The 24,073-nt window shown below is 48.9% G+C and overlaps 1 protein-coding gene across 1 annotated transcript in view; it reads right to left on the bottom strand.

The window, feature by feature from the left end:
• Window positions 1–24,073, bottom strand: part of Abtb2 (ankyrin repeat and BTB domain containing 2) — a 156,067-nt gene that overhangs the window by 16,371 nt on the left and 115,623 nt on the right. The window contains exons 2-4 of the mRNA XM_041679023.1: window positions 23,311–23,457; window positions 18,865–19,078; window positions 556–708 (exon numbers count right to left, since the gene is read on the bottom strand). Of these exons, the coding sequence (XP_041534957.1) occupies window positions 556–708; window positions 18,865–19,078; window positions 23,311–23,457 (514 nt within the window). The remainder of the gene's footprint in view (window positions 1–555; window positions 709–18,864; window positions 19,079–23,310; window positions 23,458–24,073) is intronic.

Raw genomic sequence — 24,073 nt, 5'->3', positions numbered from 1 at the left:
GAGCTTTGGCATCAGACCTGTCTATGGGCGGGGATCCTGAGGGAGAGCATAAAGAGCACCAGGCTGGGGACCATATGAACCTGGTCTCAGACTGAGGCACCTCTGTGGACAAGTCACTGTACCTCCCTGCTGGGCAGGCTTCCTCTGCAGTATGGGCATTAGTGCCCTCTTTAAAGTTGTCAGGCATAAGGCAGAACTCAATACAGGAGTTGACACAAGGAAACCAGAGTGAAAAGAGAGGAACAGAGGGAAGAGTCTTGCCAATCAGGACCTTAGACTTGCACTGTCTGTGCTCTCCAGCCCAGATGCTAGGTGTGTCTGTCTTGGTAGCACATCAGTGACTGCAGAAGACACACCCTGAAAGCAGCCAAGGCCTACAACAGATCTGTTCTCACAACTTGGCCATGGCAGTTGGGGAGGATACTTAGTGAAACTCCGGTGCCCTACAGCCTTGCTTTTCGATGCCCACCCAGCCACTAGAAGAAGCAGGAAGCAGAGGAGTGTTGTAGGTGCTGGGGCATAGGTGTCACAACCCCCTTCTCCCGGGCTCCATACTTGAGTTGGCGGGGCTCACAGTCCAGGCCTGGTAGCAGCAGCCGGGCTGCCTGCCGGATATCCCCACTGTCCACGGTGAGGCTGCGGCGGTGTTCTGCATAGGTGATAGCCACCCGCATCCACTCCATCAGTGGTGGAAGCAGCATGAAGGGCCTGTGGGGGAGCAGAGAGAGGTCAGGGCTGGGTGCGGGGCTCCATGCACACGGAACGGAATAGGGCCCCTCAGCACGTGGTCTCAGGAAGTAGCTACAAAGGCTGGCCGCTCCATAACTGCCGGGCTGTCCTCAGCCATCAGGAGACTTGTGATCACAGAGACTCCAGTTTGCCCTTGTACTCTATGGTAACCCTGTCATGGGTCAGGAGGAATTTCCATCACGGGAACTGGCAGGAACTGAGGGCTCTTCAGTGGCCAATGAAAGATGTTCACCAACACGTGTAATTGGGATGCTTGACCATCCCAAGACTTCATCTGAGCACCGGATTTTTCTATGGGCAGAAGTGGAACACAGCTGGACATATGCCCTATATACAGACCCAGGCCCCATACCCAGCTTTGCGAAAGGAACTGTCACTCATCACCCCCATAGCACCTCCAGAGGAAACCCCAACAAAACCCTAAGCAGACTAGCCAGACAGGAGCTTCAAGGTGGTTCTTTGGCAGAAATTATTCTGATGTTCTAGATCTGTCCCTACAGAAACACATCTCAGTTTAGGTGATTTAACTGGTCCACAGATGTCAGAGGGGGTACGAGGAAACCAGAGATCAGTAAAGTCTCACTGTCCTTGGTCTCCAGAGCAGGTCCCAGTGCTGGTTGACACCTGCCATCAACCACAGATTCCCAGCAGAGTTTGAGAGTCACCTGCTGTGGTAGTGTGAATGTAGTTGACTCCCATAATCTCATAGGGAATGGCACTATTAGGAGGTGTGGCTTTGTTGGAGTGGGTATGGTTTTGTTAGAGGAAGTGTGTCACTGTGGGGGTGGGCTTTGAGGTTTCCTGTGCTCAGGGTACCACCCAGTGTCTCAGTCAACTGCCTGTGCACTCTCAGCTGTTCCTCCAGCACCATGACTGCCTGCACGTGGCCATGCTCCCCACCATGATGATAATAAATTGAACCTCTGAAACTGTATGTGAGCCACCCCAATTGAATGTTTTCTTTATAAGAGTTGCCGTGGTCATGGTGACTCTTCACAGGAACAGAACCCTGACTGAGACACCTGCTCATTCTCGGCCCCTCATGGGCTCTCACTTCTGCTTGGCTAGCCTCTCTTTATTCTTCAAGACACAGAGCCAATACTGCCTTTCTCCACCCAACCTCTCCAGGACCCCTAGAATTCTCCTCCAGGATGGCGTGTGTCCCTTCATGTGGACTGGCCTAAGGTCAGGAACAATGCCTTTATCATATCTGTATTCACCCAGCCAGGGACCTGACCCAACAGCTTTTCAATAAATGTTTCTTGATGGAGTAAAGCTATGGATTAGCACCTGAAACTTAGCATAACATACGCAGATTTTTACTTGGACCAAGTCAGGTCTCTGCTCAGAAATAACGACATTTGGAGTCACATGTGGTGGCATACACCTATAAACCCAGCACTTGGGAGATGGAGGCAGGAAGATCAGGAGTTCAAAGCCACCCTTGGCTATAAAGTGAGTCTGAAGCTAGCTATAGGAATCCTTTTCTTAAAAACAACAACATGTCCCATTTTCAAGTGTATGGAATTGATTAATGTAGGAGGTGGGGAACACCATTTGGGGGAACTTGTGTAATCTAGGAAGGAAAAACCATCATTCATGATTATCACTGCAAGATTATAAACCTCCATTTGAAATCTCCTCAAATTTCTGTGAATTCTCCGATTCTTGCATTACAGAGCTGGAGGCCAGCACAGGGGGATACCTACTTAAACTACTAGCACTAGAGACGGATGGCTCATTCTTTTCTATTGTAATTAAAAGCACAGCAAAGAGCCAGAGTCTAGTCATTAAACCTCCTTGTGTGTGTGTAATAGGGTCTCACTGTGTAGCCCAGGCTGGCCTCTAACTTGCATTTCTCCTAAATTTTGGGATTGCAGGCATAACCAAGATTAGTTATGCTATTAAACCTCTATGTGGGCATTTCCCAGTTCCTCTAAGGCATGCTCCATGGGGACCCCCAAGGCTTAGTCAGGTGGTATCCTCACTCATCCTCCCCCCACACCCTCTTGTGCCCCGCCGAGCTCACTAGATAGAGAATGCAGTAGGGATAGCCTCAGAAATTGTATACTGAGGAAAGCTCATTCAGCCTCCAATTGCATCACCATGATTAGATACCAGAATGTTGGAAACTACATTTCCCAGACTCCTTTGCAACTAAGGTTCTAGATGCAAACCCAGTTTTATAAGTAAGCTCTTGTTTTATAAGATCCAGGAAGTGACAGGAGGCAGAGGCCACCTTTGTGTCTCTACTGTTTTTGTCAACAGATCAGGTGATAAAAAGCACAAAGTCGTATTTATTCTCTCTTCCTATAGAACATTCTTATGTCCGGGCCCTATTTCTCTTGTGTGCTAGAGGCAGAGACAACAGTGGTGAAAACAACAGACTCATGATCCCAGGCTCAGTCCTAACCCATAAATGCTCAAACCCAGCACCTGAGGCTGTGGACATAGTCCTAACGGGTGAGCTCCATGTTGTCTGCAAGCCTGGTCTAGACTCTGCTCCCTAAGTCTTTTCCGTGGTTTGGTTAGCATCTAATTCCCTGTATTAATCCCCATCCTATTTAAAATACCTAAAGTGATTTCTGTTTCCTGAATTGAACACCGATTAAATACTCTAGAAATCTAAATTATCCCTCTGCCTCTAGGGTGGTGAGTGCCTTGTCTCCAAGCGGAGCTGACATGCCAACAACCAACCTCTTCAGACCAAGGATGGTTTACCCAACCCCCACCCCTACCTGTGGTCCGTGGGCAGGTAAAATGCTAAGCAATTCATGGGTTTTCTTGGTTACATCCTTTTCCTGGGCTGGGATTTCCAGGATGCTATTTTCTTTCTACTAATTCTTTCTACCCACTGGGCATGAGGAGAAAAGCAGGCTGCATTATGGGATATTCTGGAAAATCCCTACAAAAATTCCCATCTCCAGTCTCCACAGCTGTGTCGGAGCTTCAGCGTGGAGGAGTGGGGCCAAGGGTAACTGATTGTATGTCTTCCCCAGTGTCTCTTCCCACAGCTGAGGTTGGCTGACAGCCCCTTGTGCAGAAATACAGTTGGCTGCAGGGCCGGGTAGGAGCCCCACAGGCTGAGGAAAGCCTTTCCATGCCACTCGCCCTCCTGCTGAGATAACACTGGATCCGATACCTTAGAGTAGCCATTCTTGGATACTTTTGCTCTCAAGTCTCTTTCTATATTCCAAAACGTTACTGAAACCCTCAAAAAGCCTGCACTGTCTTATTCTGTGATACCAACAAAAACTAAAGCAGAGAAAATGCTGAAACACAAACGCACACAAGCGTTCCACAAGCCACCGCAGTGACAATATCATGTCAAAAAGCCTCTAGAAACTGCCTTGGACACTGCAAAAAATGAAATTTAAAAGCAAACATCACATTCTTTTGAAAATAGATTTGACTCCTAGCAAGTGTCTTTGGGACTCCAGGGGTTCCATCCCTGGGCACAATTTGAAGACTTCTGCCTCGGAAGATCACACCAGGTATCTCCCCCCACCCCATACAAAGCCCTGAAAGCCTGGCTAGTCAGAACTTGCTGTATAGACCAGGGTGGCATTAAATTCACAGAAACCCATCTCCCTCTGCTTCTTGAGTGCTGGCTTAAAAGTACATGCCACCACAGCTGGCATTGTGCCAGCTTAGGTTTTATTGTCACCTTGACATAACCTAGAGTCAGTTGGGAAGAAAGAATCTCAACTGAGGAATTTCCCAGATCAGACTGGCCTGTGGCCACGGCTGTGAGAGAATGTCTTGGTCACTGATTGATGTGGGGGAACCCAGGTCACTGTGGACAACACCATTCCTAGGCAGGTAAGTCTGGACAACCTACCAAGAAAGCCCACAGAGGAAGAGGTGTAAGCCATGTTCTTCCATCGTTCCTGGGTTCTGGCCTGCCTACTCTCAATGACAAGCTGTGGCCTCTAAGATGACACAAACACTTTCCTCCTCTAAGTTCCTTTGGTCAGAACATTTTATTCAGTAACAGAACAGGCAACTAGTATAGTGTCTGAGGGCAGCAATGCCCAGGGCTGGTGGGCAGCAGCAGGCACAGGCTGGACCCCTGTCCTGGTGGCACACAGTCCTGTGAACCCTGAAATAGCACAGGGCTTGCACATACGCTTCTGTATCTTTAAGGGCAGCATCCTTGCCAGAAGAAAGTTCTAGTGGCACTAGCCCAACTGAGCTGGCTATGGACCCTCAGGCAAGGCACTGTCTTCTATGGGCCTGGCTCTTTATTAAAGAAGGGGTTAGCTTAATGTTTATACATTTTCTTCCATGGTGAGAAGGCTTCTCCCTGAACTGCAGACTCTTCATGGCAATACCTCCCTACAGCCCAGACAGAATACATGGTTCTGGAGGGAAACTGGCTGGCCTAGGAGTAGGTGGCTTCACCAGTCAAAACTCTGACCCTGGATGGTAGCTTCACCTCTTCTACTCACAATTCTCATCTGAGCAAAATGGGTCTAAATTATAGGAGTGCTTCCCAAGACAGCCGTAAGTATGTACACAAAGTGCTTAGCAGAAGAACACTGGGAACATGGTATGTTCTCCATAAACACGAACTAGTCTTACCGCTTTAGTATCTGTTGATAGAGAAAACATAATAGAAAAACACAGGCCATAGGAATCTGGCTCTATTAAATGCCTCAGCCCCAGCCTTCTTCCAGGCCAGCTGACTCGCTGCCTTCTCCCCGCCAGCAAGCATAAACACGTAAGCCTGCAGGCAGACGGCCCACTATCCACTCCAGCCCAGCTCATAAAACAGAGCAAACAAATGCAACCACTATGTTGAGAGGGAGCTACAAACTTTCTGGAGGCACAAACTCTTGGCCTTGGCAATGAAGAAATTGCACAGGAGAAGAGGTGGCTACAAGAAGCACAGTCCTAGAGGCTGGCAGGTCACTGACGTGTGGCAGTGGGGCATTACTTTAAGGGATCTGCAATCCCCAGCACACCCTGCACACAGTCTGCTGCTGCTGTGATGAACAGTGACCTAACACTGGCTTCTCACCGCAGCTGTCTGTGGGCATAGAAGGCCAGTTTTGGCTACAGAATGAGTGTGAGCCACGTGGGACCTATCGCAAACATAACCAACCAACAGAACTGGCGCGATGGCTCAGCAGGTATAGGTGCTTGTCACCAAACCTGACATCTAGATTCAATCCCCACACACACTGGAGAAGAGGAGGATTTGCTCCCAAGAGTTGTCTTCTGACCTTCACACACATGAAGTGGCACCCCCCTACCCTCAAGTAAATACACGGATGCAATAAAAACACTAAACAAACAATACAAAACTACTGGGATGAGGGTGGAGCTCAGAAGAAGTGCTTGCCTTGAGTTTGCTGAGGCCTTAAGTTTAACCCCCAGCACAGCAAAACAAACAAACAAAGAGAACAAGTTACTATATGGGGAGAGGTCATAAAACACATCAGTGAAAAGGGTTTTTTTTCCCTATGTGACCCTAGACAATTCCTCTCACTGCTAGAGGAGAAAGGCGAGAACCCTCCCTGAGGTCACGCAGCTGACATCAGAAATAGGGATACAGACTCCGTGTCTCTCATGACCCCACTTCTCACTTCTATGCTACTGGGGAGCCCGGCTGTGCCCACCCAATACTCTCATGAGGCCCTTCAGCAGGACTCTGCAAAAGTTGTCTTATTCTTTCTCTCTTTCTGTCTCTGTCTCTGTCTCTGTCTCTCTCTCTCTCTCTCTCTCTCTCTCACACACACACACACACACACATACATACAATAAGCTTCTTGATTTTAAGAGATCCCTGCAGCCTGGAGAGAAAAAAAGCCTACCCTCCCCCCACCATGTGTGATTTATTAGAATGACAGTCCTGTAGGTGGCATCTTAACATGGAACAGGAAACGCCTCCAATTTCTAGCTCAAAGCAGGCTCTGTTCTTTCTTGAGGTGGGAAGGGACTTTGGACATGAGTCAGGTTGGCAGGTGGGCACTGGCCAATATCCATAGGCCATGTAGTCCAAACCCTGGGCAGGAGAAAAGTCTTGTGACTCTGTCCCCAACCTGGTTTGTTGAGGCATGCACGCCTCTGAAAGAGGAGAACTGGAGACATGGACAGGATGTGCCTTTTGGCCAAGGCTATGAGACCAGGCTTCAGCTTCACCTTGAGGAGGCTGGGCCAGGGTTTTACTGTATGTAGGAGCATGCCAGCCAATGGGCCCAGAGGTCAGAGGCAGGGACAGCAGTTTTGGGCTTACTTACTAGGGACATCTCTGCATCATCTTCAAGTGATGCCTTACCCAGCCTGAGAGCACCCTGGAACTTAAGAGGGGAGGAGCCAAAAAGCCTGAGAGCTGAGGCAGGGGGCTGCTACTGTGGTTTCTGGTGTCAGATCTCAGTTTCTCCAGCTTGGCCCCACCTTCAGTAGGAGGCACAGGAGAGCTGTGGGGCTGCTCGGGTGGGTTCCCCGTCCACGGATCTCACTGGGAAGCTGCCATCCATCTTGCCATCTGGGCAGGCAGGGAGCAGGGCAGAAATGTGGCAAAGACTGCCAGATTTTTCCACCAAGTGACGATTCCACAGACAGAGACATCTCTGGAAGGACTGGGGTTGGCTCTGGAGCACCAGCCCGAGGCCCTTTTTCTGGTTTCCCTAAGTCTTCCAGAGCTGCTGTGGCCCCAAACCAAGCCAAACGCCCATGTAGAATAAAGCTAACATTGTCCTACTGAAGTCAGATTCCACCCCAGCACAAAGGAAGCGATTCTAGTTCGCCTCACATCTTGGACTAATTATTTTCCTAGAATTGCTTGGTAAACCAGGATGGTTTGGCTCAGCCCAGAGTGAGAGCACGTTTCTCTCCCTGGACCCCCGGGCCCGTGTCCCCCTGGCTGAGCCTGGCTGTCTCAGAACATTCGGCTGATCTTAGCGGAATCTCTGGAATCAGGTGACTTCTGTTGAAAGTGGGGCTTTGGCTTTCCGGGGGTGGGGACAAAACAGTTTCTTATTAAAACTCATCTGGTACAAATTAGAGGCCCTGGAAGAAGCTTGCTAGATATAATACACATGTGATGATTTCTAGGTTTTTGTTGCTCTGTTAGTGCTTGGGATTGAACTCAGGTCCTGGCACATGGTAAGCACATGCTCCGCCACTGATTTACACCCCAGCCCTCTCGGGTACTAGGTTCTGTTTGTTGCTTATTTTTCAGATGAGGTCTTATTAGGTAGCCAGAGCTGACCCCGAGTTCACGTAGATCAGATGATCAGGTTACTTCGTACTTGCTCCTTCCTGTCTCTGCCTCTCATGTTCTGGGACTACAGGTGTGCATGCCCTGTTTCCCCCCACTTGCTATATGGTTGCCCAGGCTGGTCTTGAACCCAGAGCTCAAGTGACTTGTGTACGTCTGTCTCCAGAATAGATGGGATTAGGGTGGGCTGCCTTGACAGACCGAATGTGAACGTGGATATCAATTCAAACATGGCCTAGTCATGATGAGCTATGTCCACTGCTAGCTTCTTGTTAGTGGTTGCTCTTGACGTCTCAGTGGAGTCTGTCAGCAGTGGAACGTGCGGTCAGTGTGACAATGGGGACATGCGGATGAGCAGACGATCACTAAAGAATAATGTTTACAGAACAGGCAGTGAGCCACTGGCATCATTATTATTATTAATTATTATCATTATTATTTTGAGACAGGGTTTTTCTGTGTAACAGTCCTGGCTGTTCTGGAGCTCTCTTTGTAGACCAGGCTGGACTCAAACTCACTGAGATCTACCTGCCTCTCTCTCCCAATTGCTGGGATTAAAAGCATGTGCCACCACTGCCTGGTGCCACTGGCATTTTCCCTCCATCTGTGGATTAATCCTCACAGCTACCTTATGAAGTGGGTGCTATTACTATTAGCGTGTGCACTTACACTGGGCAAACTGAGGCCCTGTGTCATTCACAGAGCAGTGGCAGAACCAGGGCATGAACCAGTGCGGTATGAACCAGGAAGTTTACACCCATCCGAGGTCCTACTCAGAACATATTTCACTACTGCACAGATTTGTCCTTTAGCACTGTTTAGTGTTTTTGTTTTACTTTAATTTTTAAAAATTATTTGTGTCTGTGTGTGTACATGCATGCTCATGCATGTGGATACTAGCGCTTATGGGAGTCAGTTCTTTCTATCATGTGGGTCCCAGGTCATCACTCTTGGATGCAATGCCTCTACTTCCTAAGCCATCTTTCTGCCCCCTCCCCCTGCTTAACCCTTTGATAAGGAGTCACCATGCAGTCTAGGCTAATCTGGAGCTAACTAAGCAGACTAAGCAGGCCGTCACCACTCCTGCCTCTACTTCCCCAGGTAGTGGTATGTGCTACCATGTCTGGCTGATTTAGGATGTGCTAACTAAGGACACTTTAAACTCTGGGATAAGGAAACCACGCACCCATCCAATCAGCATGCTTGTCGCCTTCAGCTCAGTCCTCAACAAACGTTTATTATTCAGTTTTTTATTTAAGATCAGCTTTTAGGGTTCTAGCCATGGTACCACACATCTGTAGTTCCAGAACTTGGAAGGTAGAGGTAAGAGAATCATGCTTTGATGGCCAGCTTGGGCTACAGAGTAAGTTCAAGACCAGACTGTATCTCAAGAACACAAAACAAAACCATGAATAAAACAGTCCCTACATCAATGCATTTTTGACTAGGGATATTTTTGACTAATGATGACTCTACGAAGATGTGACCTATTTCACAATGAGAGGCATCTTTACTATGCTTCCCAATCAGGACCACTTTTGAGAGAGAGAGAGGGGAAGTGCTAACATGCATGCAGCCTTGGGTCATGATGGAAAGAACACAACTACCTGCACTTGGCAGCGGGCCTTGACCCCTGGTGACATTGTAGGTGGGTGAGGAGGTCTAGGTGTCCATGGAGCCTGCGCAGGCCACCGCCACACTCTTTCCAGGCAGCAGGGAAGGCCTTAAACCTTCCAAGTCAAGGCTATGAGACCCATTCTCAGGCCAGCACTTCTCAGCATCGCTGCATTGAGAGTGGCAACTGGTCCAGCAGGCTGGAGCATCACTGCCTCCCACATACACTGGGTTGTTGCACTGTGACATCAAGCCTCTTTCACCTCCTCTCTGGGGTGGCTCTCTTGGACAACATGCCAGAGACACTTTCTCTTTCCACACTTGCATGCAATAACTGACTGAAGACCACACGTTCTACACACCTTACAGCCAGATAGGCGAGGTCTTTTTCTTTCTTTTTTTTAATCTTTTTATTTTATGTGCATGGGTGTGAAGGTGTCAGATCCCTGGAACTGGATTTTCAGACAGTTGTGAGCTGCCATGTGGGTGCTGGGAATTGAACCTGGGTCCTCTGGAAGAGCAGTCAGTGCTCTTAACCACTGAGCCATTTCTCCAGCCCCCTAAGCGGGGTCTTCTGACGGAGCAGGCACTCTTCCCTCTTATGGGCACTTGCCATCACTCACTGGCTTCTGCCAGCAAGGAGCCTCATCAGGATCTTGGGACTCAGCTGTCCTGAGGGCAAATCATTTATCCCACAGACATCTACCTGCTGGGCAGGGGAGCATGGTGGAGTTTTTGGGCTAGACCCTTGAAATGGGTCCTTCTCTTCAAATGCAGCTGAGTGAAATCAGATCACATCTGCTTACCATATCACCTGCAGTCTAGAGCAGAAAGGTGACCACTTGAGAGTGTTACATATAGAGCTTCTAGGAACTTCTGCGAGACAAAGCATGTTGAACTTGAGGTAGACAGAGATGAACATGTGTATGGAGGAATTCCTGATAAGGAACTACTGGTGCTATGGCTAGGGATGGGGTCTTGTGGATGGTGGCATGTGTTCCAACACAGCCAAGGAATGAGGAAGAAAAGGCAAACTCCTAGCCCCTTTATACACCTACAGCCCAGCTGGAGCTGGTGAACACTCTGGCATGGACTTCTGAACTGCACACCAACGGAGGCCATTTGCATATTACTTCTGACCCTTCGGTTGCTTGCTAGGTATGTTTGTCATCAGTTCATGCCTGACAAACAGTGTGGAAGCCAAAGCACACGATTCAAGTCCCTTAGCAGGCAACCATAACTGGCCTGGCCCTCAGAAAACGTAACTGTGCTGGGGTCTCTCATGGTGACCGGCTGCCACACAGGGCACACCGAGAAGTAGAAGATGTCAAGGCTTATCATCCCCAGTCTGCCCAGACCCCAGCTCTGTACTCACAGTCTTGCCAAGCTCTGCACTTGACCTCAAACTGGAAGCTGGATACCAGCGTCTCAAAGGGTGCACCCCAGGCTCAAGAAGGATTAAAAACCCCATTCCAAAACTACATATAGTAAACAGGGGAAATGAAAGGGGCAGGGCAAGCCACAGCCAGCTGAGAGGCTGCTGGTCCCAGTTGTGTGGGAAGGAATAAATCTAAGAAGATTCCTGGCAGGCGAGTGAGGGCAAGCCAGAAACCAGCCTGCTCTGGCTCCTGATCTGCCAAAACTCCAAGACTGCTCTCATCCCCAGGATCTGAACCATCTCCAGCTTGGCCTCGGAAGCACCTCAAGAAAGCAGAATCAGTTCCCTTGAGAGCTGGGACTTCCCCACATGGAGGCACTCTCAGGAACCCTGCAGACAAAAGGGATTGTAGCTGCGTATGTAAAAAAAAAAAAAAACAAAAAACAAAACAAGCCTCTGGAAATGAATGAAACCCTGAGCTGGGTAGTTCCCAGTCTTCAGTTCTGTGAAGACTGGCGGTTCAAACAATGGGCAGGAAGTCACAGGCAACGGGCAGCCTGCAGGGGCACTTGTCAGAGGCCTGGCCAGGATCCTGTCCTGTCCCCATACTCTATTATCTGGCACTGCCACTTTCTTTGTCTGCCCCAAATCCCTGGCTCGCTCCTCGGATGTTGGCAGATGCCCACATTTAGGCTGGCCACCCAGAGCTAGCAAACTCAAGTCTGATGGGAAGCAGTTGAGAGCCAGCCACCCATGTCACAGTGGGTGGGGGAGGAGCTGGTGGAGAGGCAGGAGTCTTGCCAGCTCGGTCCTGGGAGGGCAATGGATTCACCACCATACATACTGAGGAGCCATTGGTTTATCATAATCAGAATTCCTGGCCTGACCTCCACTCTTCCTCTTCCTAGCTGAGACCTTGGGCATGTCTGGGTACTCTTCAGGACCTCAGCCTGCTTATCTATAAATGGGAACAAGAGTAGCTTCTTCCAAGAGCTCCAGGCAAGAGACTGTTAGTTGTGTAAAATGCTTCAGAGATGCTACATAAAATCCCTTAATGTTCTCTAGAGATGATGCGTCCTGGGCTGCCATTAGAACTGACTGCTGACTCCTCTGGAGTTGTGGGTAAGAAGAGGCAAGGAGAGGCTGGAGCAACACATTCTGCTATGCTGAATTCCTGCTTCTCACAAAAACAATAATCAAATCAGCTCCCATTGCTCCTAGATATGCAGGGGCAGTAGGTCACACACAGGTCATAGCAGTCCAACCTTAGTAAGCAGAAGGCCAGGAGCATAACCCACCATGACTGTTGGAAAGTAACCCATAGTTTGGGTGGTCAGAGAAAATCCAGGCTGTAGAGGATTTTAAATCCTTGGGTTGCAGTGTGTAATACATCTAAGTCTCCACAACTAACAAACACTTTAGTTCCAAACAACTCTCACCTAAGTCCTTTGGGACATCTGGTCTACCTCATCCTCTTTGTCCCTCACCAGGTTTCTTTCCTACTGTTGGTATTGAGTTACAAGAAAGTGAAGACAGGAACTGAAGAGCGAGGTACACAAACAAAGGGGAGAAAATTCATACCTTGAGTAGACATGACTTTTAAGCTCACCAATGTTTTGGGTTTATCTGAATTAAATATGATTTAGCTATTTTAATCCTTCTATAGTTTATGATGATGACATTTGTACAGATATTAGCAACTGCCACATTTGGGGAGCTTATTGTGTGGCAAGCTCTTTATGTATTACCTTATTTGATCCCTACAAATTCTTTTTAGAAGTATGTCAAGTCATTTCCATTTCAAGTAAGGGTTTGGTGTAGGAAATCAAACCACTTGCTTACAGTCACATAACTGGTAAATGATAAAGGAGAACCCCTTTGCCCTAACTTCACAGACCCTAACCATTAGGTGCTACTGACTATTTGCTAAATGAAGACAATATTTAACTGCCTGCTGTATTTCAAGGACTGTTCAGTGTGCTAAGGACACCACAGAAACAAGGAAGACTCTTAGTGCTTACATTTTCAAGGGGTGAGAAAAGGCCGGATAAGTAGATTTACACCTAAACAAGGTCATTTCAAATAGAAAAAGAAGGGGGAGAGGTGACAAGGAATGGCTTGGGTGGGAGGGACAGCTCTGTGTGCTCTGAAAACTAGACACCAGTCCTTTAGGAGGTTACTGGAAATGCCAAGTCGGGGAACGTGGAAGCGATACTTAATTCACTCAATAGCTATTATTTCATTTACTTCCATTTTGGGTAAACAGATGGAAATTTAATGCACAAAAAGCGGGAAGAGTCAGGGAGAAAAGAGCTTAACGTTGCAAATCTTCTTGAAGTGGTATTTAAGGGAATCACAAGTCAGTAGCATGAAGCTCCCATCGCCATCATCTCTATTATTTGGTAAGAAAACACTTTAGCAAGCTGAGCAAAAGATTAACGAGCCACTTAGACTCGACACTCTGAACATCAATCGGTGGGTGCTTCCGATTTATTTAGAGTGTTTTTGTGAACATCATCGCCCTTCTGCATCTGGAACAGAACAAAGGAAATAGATGACTGTCCTCACCGAGGGGCTCACTTGTGTAAAGGTCATGTCCCCAGAACAAGGGGAGCTACCCAAAGAAGCAGGCCTGGAGTTCCATTTTACCAGGAACAGAGGAAGAAGGGCCGAGCCAGACTCTCAAGACACCTCTGAGCATGTGCTCGCCAATGGGAAACTACTGACCACAGCTTGACACTGGAGCACTTGCTAATCAGCAGTTGGTAAAGACTGGGTGGTGGTGGGGTGGGTGGTGGTGGATCTATCTAAGTTTGTGTTTGTAAAGTGTGAATTCACTTCTGTCCTGATATATATACCTGGAAATACCAGAAGTTCTGTGACTTTGGTTGCCCAAGCCATGCCACCTTTCTGATTTTCTGTGGCTGTCTTTTGAGGTCTAGGTCTACTCTTCAGAGACTCTCCTGAATGTGATAATGAAGACGTCAGACACACTGCATACTGGACACTAGTCTAGGTGCTTTATACATATTAATCCTTGAGCATCCCGAGGTTGCTAAGCAGCAAGGAGGCACAAAGCTGAAGTGACAGGCATGCGGCCATCTGGTTAGGCGATCTGAAGCAAGGCAGGCTCTGAGCCAGAGGGCCGACCTAACACACTACCACAACAATGAGCTTCCTCTCACAGTTTGATGGCTGAAGGTTCAGCTCAAAAAAAGTATATCCCTGAACCTAAGCTTATTCTTTGGATAGGGCTATACCACCTGAGTGAAGACTGAATGACACCAGGCTTTGCTTCCATCTTAGCTCAGACACTCTTAGTTTAGGGTCTGACATACTGGGAGGGTATCTCCCTGGAGGGTATCTCCTCTACAGAGAGGTGCCGTGTAGAGCTGGGGGAAGGAGGAAAGGATCTGTGTCAGGGCTCAAGGCTTGAGCAAACAGACTGGTAGTGATTCATTATAATTGCCACCCCTTTCTCCCTGGCCTTGCCTTTTCAGGGTCCTGGGCTCTGGTGCACAGGACTGGTCACCCTATGTCAATCTGGCCCCTCTGGACCTTTAGCTCTGTGTCTTCTTCCATTCTCGATGCTTGGTGACATCTTCTAATAACTTGCTGGCGAGAGACCTGTTCTCTTGCTCCCCTGAATGTCTACACAATCATCCTTCTCATTCCTCAGGACAGTTACAGTCTGGGCTGCCACTCCAGCTGGCCAGCCCTCTGCCTCCAGACACCACCACCATCGAGGAGCACACTGGGCCAGATGGCTGCCCAGCCTCCTCCTGGCCTCAGGGGAGGGAGGCACAGACTCCTGGACCTCTGACAGGAGCATCTTTCTGAGCTCAATCTCGGCAGTGATACACCCCGCAGGGCAGCAGCTGTGACTGATCCTGGGTTCTAGGCCCTGTGCCGTGACACAGAGCTGCCAGAGAGCAAAGCATCCTGAGAGGGCACAGGGATGGAGAGCTCCCAAGGGTAACAAGTGGGGGCTCGGTAGAGGATAGGCAGGTGAGTCTAGAGGGCACTGGAGGAGGCAGACCTGAAATTGGGGCCCACTCATGACATCACGGGCCAGGGAGAAGAGCTATAAGCAGCACTGTGAAAAGCCAAGGGCCTGGGGCTCAGAAATTTAATTTTAATTCTCATCTAGCCATGCACCACTCGGGCCTATGCCTGGTACACCACCCTCCTGATAAATTATGGGCATAAGAAACAGAAATAGCTAGAAATGCTCTTTAAAAGAAAGATCACAATCTGTGTGTGTGTGCACGTGTGTGTGTGTGTGCATGTGTGTGTGTGTGCACGTGTGTGTGTGTTCCGTCTAGTATAGAGTTACTTTCCCCTGTCAGGCAGGCTAAGTGGTTGGAACTCAGGCCTCTGCCCTAGAGTGTGAACACTATTCCTGCTATTCCTGGACTCTGCCCAATTCACAGAATGAGACTGTCTTCTCATTCCTTTCAATGGTGCCCTGCCCTGATAGCCATCCTAAGCTCCTGCTGTTTGTGGGACTCCCTTCCCAAGCACAGAACACCCAGGTCTGGGGGAAGGTTGCCTTACAGAGATACAGAGGCCCCCTTGAACAGTACAGGCTCAGCAGGGAATGTCACATTGTGCATGCTGTGTGCCCTTGGTCTCCAGGGCTGTAGACATGCAAGGCTCCTCACTAGAAGGAATCAAGGTATATTTCTTATGAACAAAATAGAGAAGACTTGAACAGACATACCACCAGACTCAGGCCACAGAAATGAGCCCCTTAGGTGTGAGGTAGTGAATGAGGTCACTTAATACCAAAGAGACCTGGACAGCCATCAGTCATCACAGAAGGCCTTTAGGTCAGACATTCACTGCCACAACGGGTCTCACAGGCGCTGTTCAGTTTGGGATGAGTGCTTCTGAGGTGAAGCAGAAAAAGGAAGGACCTCACAGACTGAAACAGTAGAGTCAGGGGAGTATTCTGAGCTTGCAAAGCAAATGCCCTGGAACCCTGGCAAATTCTAGTTACCACAGAGGGGCAAATATTCCTCAGCACTTTGGTGGGGATGTTAGGTTAGTAGAGCATCAAGCACCTACGAGGCACCCAGCTCACCAAGGCCTCTAGGGTCTGTCCTGTCTAAGAAAAGTCTGAGGCACAGCAGGGCCTGCATCAGCAGAGGGGGCCCAGGCCACAGAAGCTGCTTGTCTGGGTATCTTTTGGGGGTCTGCTTGTCATTATTAAGATTTGAAAGTTTTAGATTTCACTGCCCCCACAGTGGTGGCTCCAATTTCTTATCAATCTAATACTTGCCTGAAATGATTCATGGAAAAATATCTTTGTGACCAGTAGACTTGTGGTGCAGAGTGTGGTTTCTAGATAATTGGTATCTAAATACATACACGTGTGTACAGTGCCATTCAAACTCGGTGGCCACCACCACATGCAGATAATGGACTCCTGCCATAGGGAAGCCTGCTGTAGCGGCTATGAGCATGGGGGGAGGGGCACGTGAGGGGCCAAGTCAGATGCTGCTGTCAAAAAATGCTGGGGTTGGGGTGGCGGGCCACAGTCTGAGGGTAGAGCAGCCCAGTCCAGTCCAGGGCAACAGGCCTAGTTCACCTTCTCCAAGCTGGCTTTGCTGGGGCCCGGCTCTGGGCCTCACACCTCTTGAGAACCTTACCAAACAGCAAGGAAGTCTCCTCCTCTTCTCTCTCTAATGCGGTTTGCCTAGCCCTTGTTCTTCCCCAGCCAACTTTTGCAACCGCAACACTTTCTCCACAAAACAGAAACAGCTGGGGTGCAGGGCCTGCGGTCTGGCTCCACCCCCCACTGCATGGGCTTGACTTTCAGAATGCCTTGGGTTTCAGCTGCAGCCTCGTTTTGGGCCTCCCTCAGCCTTCCAGAGAAATAAACTGATGTTTGATGGAGGAAGGTCATTGGCCAATAAAGAAACTGCTTGGCCCTGTGGGTGGAGTAAACAGAACAAAATGCTGGGAGGAAGATAACGATATCAGTAATAGTAATAAGGATGGCAGCATTTATTCCTCTCATTACTCAAGTGTGTGTGTGCCAGGCCACTAGCACGTTACATGTCTTCCAGTTACAGGCTTTATGGCACGGTGGTTATGAGCACAGCCTCTACGGCCTTGGCTAGTCATTGAGTCTCTCTGTGCTTCCATGTCTCATATATAAAATGAGTACCTCCTTCCTGGTAGATGTGAAAGGCATGAACACACAGCCATAAAGTGCTCAGCATCGTGTCTGATAGAAAGTAAATACTCACTGAGCACTGGCTGCCTTCCTGGAATCTGTTCACAGTCTTCTTTACCACTGCTGTGTTCACAGCAGGGGATATGGAGCAATGTGAGCTGGAGAACCTTGCACAAAGGTCTCAAGGTTAATGAATGTAATGTCAGTGTCGTTATTTGTACCCAGGCCACCTGGTCCACAGCACTGCAAGTCTGCTCCAAACACTGCTGCTGTACATCCACAGGAGTACCAATGCTTCCAACCAGAGCATGGAAATACACCTTAGTGTGTGTGCTGTGTGACTGCAGAGGTCCTGGAGAAGGGGACCTTGCTGTAGAGCAGGCTGATGTTCCCTGAAGACAACAGAGGCAGCTGGGGAAGGCCATAGGCCACCTTCCTTCTTGGGGCCCTTTCCCTGTCCTGGGCTCTCTTGGGTAGCAGTAAGTACAAACAGGGTTTCCAAAGGCAAGTGAGGGTTTTTCCCATGAAGGAGAACACAGCTTCAAGCTCACAGGAAGGTACATGCAGCATATACAGTTAATTGGGTATATATACTAAATATATACATATACGTGTACACTACACATTTGTTTTAGGGGGATAGGTCTCTCTACAGAGCCATGGCTGTCTTAGAACTCACTATGTAGACCAGGCTGGCCTCGAACTCATAGAGATCCACCTGCCTTCGTCTCCTGAGTGCTGGGATTAAAGATATGCACTATCATGTCCAGATTATTTGTGTTATATTTTTAAGAGATTTATTTATTAAAACTTTTAGGCTTTTTAAAATTATCTTAAGTGTTTTGCATATATATATGCGTGCGTGTGTGCGTGCGTGTGCGTGTGCATGTGTGTCACACACATGCTTAGTGCTAGCAGAGGTCAGAAGAGGCCACCAGACCCCCTGAGACTGGAGTTATAGATAGTTATGAATGGTTATGAGCTGTTATGTGGGTGGGAATCAAACTCAGATCCTCGGGAAGAGAGCGGCAGTGCTCTTAACCACTGAGCCATTTTACAGTTCTGCTGTATTATTTTTTAAAAATCCTTTAGGAAAAAGGTTTCCAAAGAGTAGGCCTCTGAGGACCTACAACTAGAGCCCTGTCGTCCGGCTTACGTGAACACTCAGGCATCCCTTTCTCAAGCCCTCGTTGAGTCACCCTTGGAAGTCTACAACCTGTAGATGTGTTCAACTTAGAAAGGGCTGGGGCTCTGGAGATCACAAAAACCTGCCAGGGCCCCTAAGAAACAAGTAGCTACGGCAAAACAGACCCAAGATTCCTTATAACAGTGGCACTGCCATCAAAAGAGGTGACAGCTACCACTGATGGAGGGCCAAAGTGTCTGCTCACTCATCCCCACTGCCACCTTTCCATATCAGCAAAGATGTCTCGTTTTGTAGCAGAAACCGAGTTTCAAAGAGCCTAGCTAGTACACGTTAAGCTAACCAATTCCACATGGAGGCTAAAGCCCACTTCCTAGCCTCAATGACCCCTTAAAGCATCTGCCCTGGGTAAAGAAATATCACATTATACATGGGCCTTCATCTGCCTGAGCACACAAGCCTCCCCTCCCACATGTAGGCTAGCACCAGGCTTCTTGCCCGGTCAGCAGGTCAATGTGCACTTGCGAGCATTCCCTACTTGGTGCTTGGGCAAGACTGATACCTACCGTTCATTGTTCAGGGTCATTCTTGGGGGGTCCAGGTTGGGGTTCTCCATGGACTCCATCTGTGGACACCTCAGGAAGTAGTAGAGTGTGTGAAGAGCATCAGGGGACCATGTGATGGGCTGTGGTGGCTGGCGGGCCTGGCGAGCAGGGCTGGTGCCGGGGCACAGGGGGTGGCGCCCCTGCATGTGATGCATGGCTCGCGAGACCAAGTCACCTGGAGAGGGGAAGGGGAAAAGGCCAGAGTCTGAGTTCCCAGCCCACGTTCTCCTCGGGTGGCAGCACCCTTCACTCAGCGTAATTACTGTTTACCCCAGAGTCAACAGGCTGAGGAGGAGACTGTCACCTAGACCACAATAGCAATTTGGTTTCCCTTTCATTCCCAGTCTTGCCTTAGCAGCTGAATTACAAGCCCTTGGCAGAGCTGACTCCTCCAGAATTCATGCTAATGTGGTTTCCTTTTCAACATCTCTACTCTCTCTACCGCCCCAGGGGCCTTCCCTCAGTTCTCTGACCATGGGAACCAGCCAAGCACAGGCTCTGGAGTCTCCCCTATGTTATCATGTGCAAAACCCGGGGACTTTGGATGATAAAGGCTGCCATCATCCACTGGACACTCAACTATACACAGAGGATGCAACTCCTTAGAAATAGAAGTCAGCTTACTCCCTACAGTGCTAAGGATCAAGTATATCGCCACGTTTAAATGAAGGCGTTAAGACTTATCTGCTGAACATATCCAAACTTATGTGTACATAAGTTATGAGCCTATAGTACATGGGCTGTGTCAACTAGTTGATTCTAAAACCCATGAACTTCACGTGCCATGGGCTGTACCTTGCCTTACTGGAATCTGTGGGGTCATAGGTCCCCATATCCTGTGTTGTGTTTCTGTCTTAGTCTTTTCAACATCCCACCAGCCCCTGACAGGAAATGTTCCATCATTGTGTGAGGCCACAATGCTGAGAAAGGATGGTCTGAAACAGCCCCAAGCACCTGCAGGCACCCCTGTTCTGGGACGAGTGGTGCCTCTGTGTTCTCTAGGCCTGAGAACTCAGAGCAGACTGCCACAGATGGCCCTTCCCACAGGAAGTCTTAGAAACCCAGCTAACGCCGGAGTAGCAGAAGCGACCAGGTTCTGACTGTGCCTACAAGTTGCTTTAGATCAGCAAAGCCAATGTGTTACTTTATCTGGCCAGCCTCCATCACTCAGCTTACGGGTGTCTGGTCCTGCATTTCTTGTGTTCCTAGAGCCCGCAGTCTGCCACACACAGGTGTTCAGAAATGCCTGGTGAGTAAATGGAGCAGTCTTGTGCATGAATTTCATCTCAACAATTTCATTTCGAGGCTTGACTTAGGCATACTGGTTGCCACATTCTCCCAGTACAGTGTCAGTGACTGGGTTCAAGCAGGGATAAATGAACAGAATTGGAACACCCCACCTCAAAGAGCCCTCCGTGTATTATCTGTAACCAAGGTGGACACAAAAAGACACAAAGAATCCCTCCTGGTCCTTTTCAGTCCTCAAATTACAGTTAGCTGCCTTGGGCCTCGGGCCAATTCCAGGGTGAAAAGGGTGGTGACAATGTGATCCTGATACTGGCCACATCCAGCAACTCTTGATTGCCTTGGTCCAGGGCAAATCCTTCGGTGATTTTAATATTCAGTCAGGTTTAAAGATCATCCCCAAGACACCTGATCAGAGCCCAGACTCCAGAGTCTAATACTTGTGGCTTCAGACTGAAGGTCAGTTACTGCTGTGTATCCTAAGTAAAGCTCCGAGCCTCAGTTTCCTCATCTGTGAAATGGAGATGCCGGCACAGATCAGTTTTGAGGAGTCAAAGGAATGATAAGGAACTAAGTACTCAGCAAAGCTGAGGTTAACACATCTTTGACAGCCCCCACCACCATTCCTCCATCTTTTCTGAACCCCTGGGGTTCTCGCAGAACCACTGCTCACACACAAACACTGCCCCATATTTCCCAAGAGAGGAGGAATCTGGACCTGCAACACCAGCTCCTGGGTGGCAGAAACTGGCATCAAAAGCAGCAGGAGGCTGCGCCTCCAGCCGTCAGTACCAGCTAAGTTGGTGGCAAAAAGCCGAAACCTGGCTCCTCGTTCTCTAGGTCTAAATGTCACAACAGTTGATGAACCACAGGGCTACGAGAAATCAAAGTGTCTGAGATAGCATCAAAGACAGGTTGTGTTGAAATACCATTCCGAAGGATGGACAAGGTGAGGCCATTAGCGTTAATTATTTTTATTGTTGTTTTATTGTTATTGGTGCAGCACCCTTTGGCAGCATATTTCTAGCCAGAACGCAGGCAGGAGATGCAGGACAGCAAGGGAAACTGCCTCTGGAGTTTCCTTTAAGGGAAAACAGGACACGGGGGCTCAGAGGTTCAGAGAAACCATGGAGGCAGAAGAGAGGTAGCCAGCTTCCTCAATCTAAATCCTTGCTAAGGCCAGCTTTTCTCCAAGATCAAGGGATGGATGCTGCAGATAGACAGGACTTTTGGGAAAGCTTAGGCAGCTTCATCAATGGCCAAAGCCACGGCTCACCTTGGAGCCTCTCCTTGGGTGATTTTTAGCTTCTGTCATTTTCTATGTTTTAAGCTTTATGATAGACATAAAACACAGGTAAAAATCTCATCTGATCTTTAGACCCACCTTGGAAGGGGTATTTATTCCCAGGAGTGCAAGGATGGCCACAGCTGCAAGCTAGCGCGAAAGCTGGCGAGGACCGTACCTGGGGCTCACCTCCCCCACCAGCTCTGGAGGGTCGCATCCATAGCACACGGAGTGCGACCTGTGAGCTGGGGCAGGCCACTCACTGGTACTGGCTATAGACCTGTTAATAGCTCACAGGTTAACTCTAGAAATGAAGAGTGACTTTTTAAAAAGATACCCGTGGCTCATTTGGTAGAGTGCCTGCCTAGCATGCCCAAAACCCAGGGTTTGATCTTCTGCCTGGGCATGATAGGACATGCCTACAATTCCACTTAGGAGACAGAGGGAGAAGAATCAGGAGTTCATCAGCTGTACTAGAGTGTTTGAAGCCAGCCTGGGCTACATGAGACCTTGTCTCAGGAAAGAAGAAAAGAAAGAAGGGCAAAAAAAAAAAAAAAAGATATCTATAGCAATTTGACAGTAATTTTGTGTTTATCTAAGAATAATTTTTAAAAATCAGCCTTTCATTTTACACATCTTATTTCATTTTTTCTAGCTACCCATCTTTACGGTATTTTGCAAAGTTTCAATCTGTAATTGAGGGCACACATATCTGTGGTCCCTTGGCACAGCTCATTCCCGAAGCCTTGAGGTGACTGGGCTGGGCCCTTGCACAGGTGGACGCTTGATGCTTTTGGAGCATCCCCGTATTGTACTTGAGAATCAACTGATCCCAAGCTCAATGAAACCTTGGCCCCATGCCCAGAAACACCCACCAGGCATGGGAAAACAAGCCCTCGCCGCTTACTAACCATGGAAGACTTGATTAGAGGTGCTACAGGTTTCGTGCAGCTCATTCCAGCCCTCATTATGAGCCATCAAATAAAAACAGCAGGCGAGAGAGTCTGGAATATAGCACCATCTTCAAAATAAGACCTTAAACATCTGGCCACCCTTAAACAGAAGGGCTTTACTTCCTGCCCATTCTTTCTCTTTAAAATCCTCATGAGTACAGAGGGTGAGAGAAAAATCTGAGGGCCAGGACTCTCTAGGCAGCTAGACCTGTTACAAGAATGGATCTTCCAAACTTAGCAGGCTGGCTGGTCCTGGGCTAGGCACGGAGAGTTAACACATGGAAAGTCCAGGGTGAATTCTACATCCACGGTGCTCAGTGCCAAGTATCACTAGCCTCATTAAGGTCTTTAGTCTCTGAAACAAAATTAAAATATCTGCCTCCACCTTTTTCCCCTCCCTTGCAGAGTAGGTTAGCAAAACCTTCGGTTTCAGAGGGAGGGACCAGGCAGTGTGGCCTGTGACACAGCCTGTTCTGCTGTCTCTCAGAAGGTGCACTGGGGATGTTGTTTCTCGGTATCCTAAGGAGTGGCCAGGCCAGGCCAGAGACCAAGCTCAGGAGAGTTTCAGGAGACAGACTGGGCGGGACAGACCTCATCCCTTCGAATGCGCCTGTGGACTTTCACTCCCGTGCACACAGAGAGTACCAGGTGCTGTTATCTGTGCTGGGGAACGTTGCGTACTGGAGAAACGCAGTAGGCAAAAGTGAGCAAGGCCCTGTCCTTGTGGCACTAACAACTTCTAGTCAGAACGGAAAACTAAATTCCTTAGGAGTAAATACCTAGGTTTCCAGTGGTGGCTTGTGCTCTGGACGGAATGGAGGCTGAGGATGAGAACTGGAGCAAGAACAAGGGGCTTCGAGAGGCTCGAATGACTTAGTGCCAGAGCCCAGTTACTGCCTCCCCCCCTCCAGGCCCCATCCTTACTCAGCTCTGAGATGCTGCCCACACATGTGGCCAGGAGAGACTGCTCCAGCGTCCGCAGCTCCAGCTGAGCATAGGCATCGGCTCGCTCGTCATGGCCCAGGGACCCACTGTTGTAGGGACTGAAGTAGGCCGGGAGGGAGAGGACACCTGTGGGAGAAACAAGACGCAGAGGTCACACTGAGAGCGGAGAGAAACTCTGCAGAGCAGACCACAGCTTCAGCGCCCTACCCTGTCCTGACAGAGCAGAGTCAGGACAAGCTCCCCCTGAGCCTTGGGAAGGTGGGTCTTTCCTCTGCTTAGTGCCCTGGGGTCACAATGAGAGAGAAGTGGACCTCTTCGGCAAAGGTTTTACCCACATGTAGACAGAATTTGGAATTGTCAAGAAATTAGGCTATAGACTCAGGCCGTACATTGAGCATTTACAGCAAGCTTTGACTGGGCCAGAGTGCTCCTTTGTTCAGGGTTCTGGGGTGACACTGAGCTCCAGCTTTGTTCTATAGCATTTAGACTTGGTCAGTTCAGGTGAGCACCGTCCTTCAGAGGCCAGCTGCCTGCAGAGTCCTCTCACTTCTCCAGCAACCCATTTCTCCTTTCGGCCCAGGAGGCCGGAGCCACCACTGGGGAGGGATACTGCCCTCCCTACTTTACGAAGGGGACTGTCCCAGCCCCTGGCCAAGGCCAATTAGTGTTTCTCATTAGCATTCAACAACAGGGTAGAGATTTCAAATCCATCCCAGGGGATGCCAGCTTGTAAATCTCTCCA

Source organism: Microtus oregoni, unplaced genomic scaffold, assembly GCF_018167655.1.
Source record: "Microtus oregoni isolate MIOR12 unplaced genomic scaffold, Mior012 000031F_ref0000149, whole genome shotgun sequence".
Taxonomy (NCBI): domain Eukaryota; kingdom Metazoa; phylum Chordata; class Mammalia; order Rodentia; family Cricetidae; genus Microtus; species Microtus oregoni.
The sequence above is the reverse complement of the archived record's forward strand: the minus strand, read 5'-3'. Positions and strand labels throughout refer to the sequence as shown.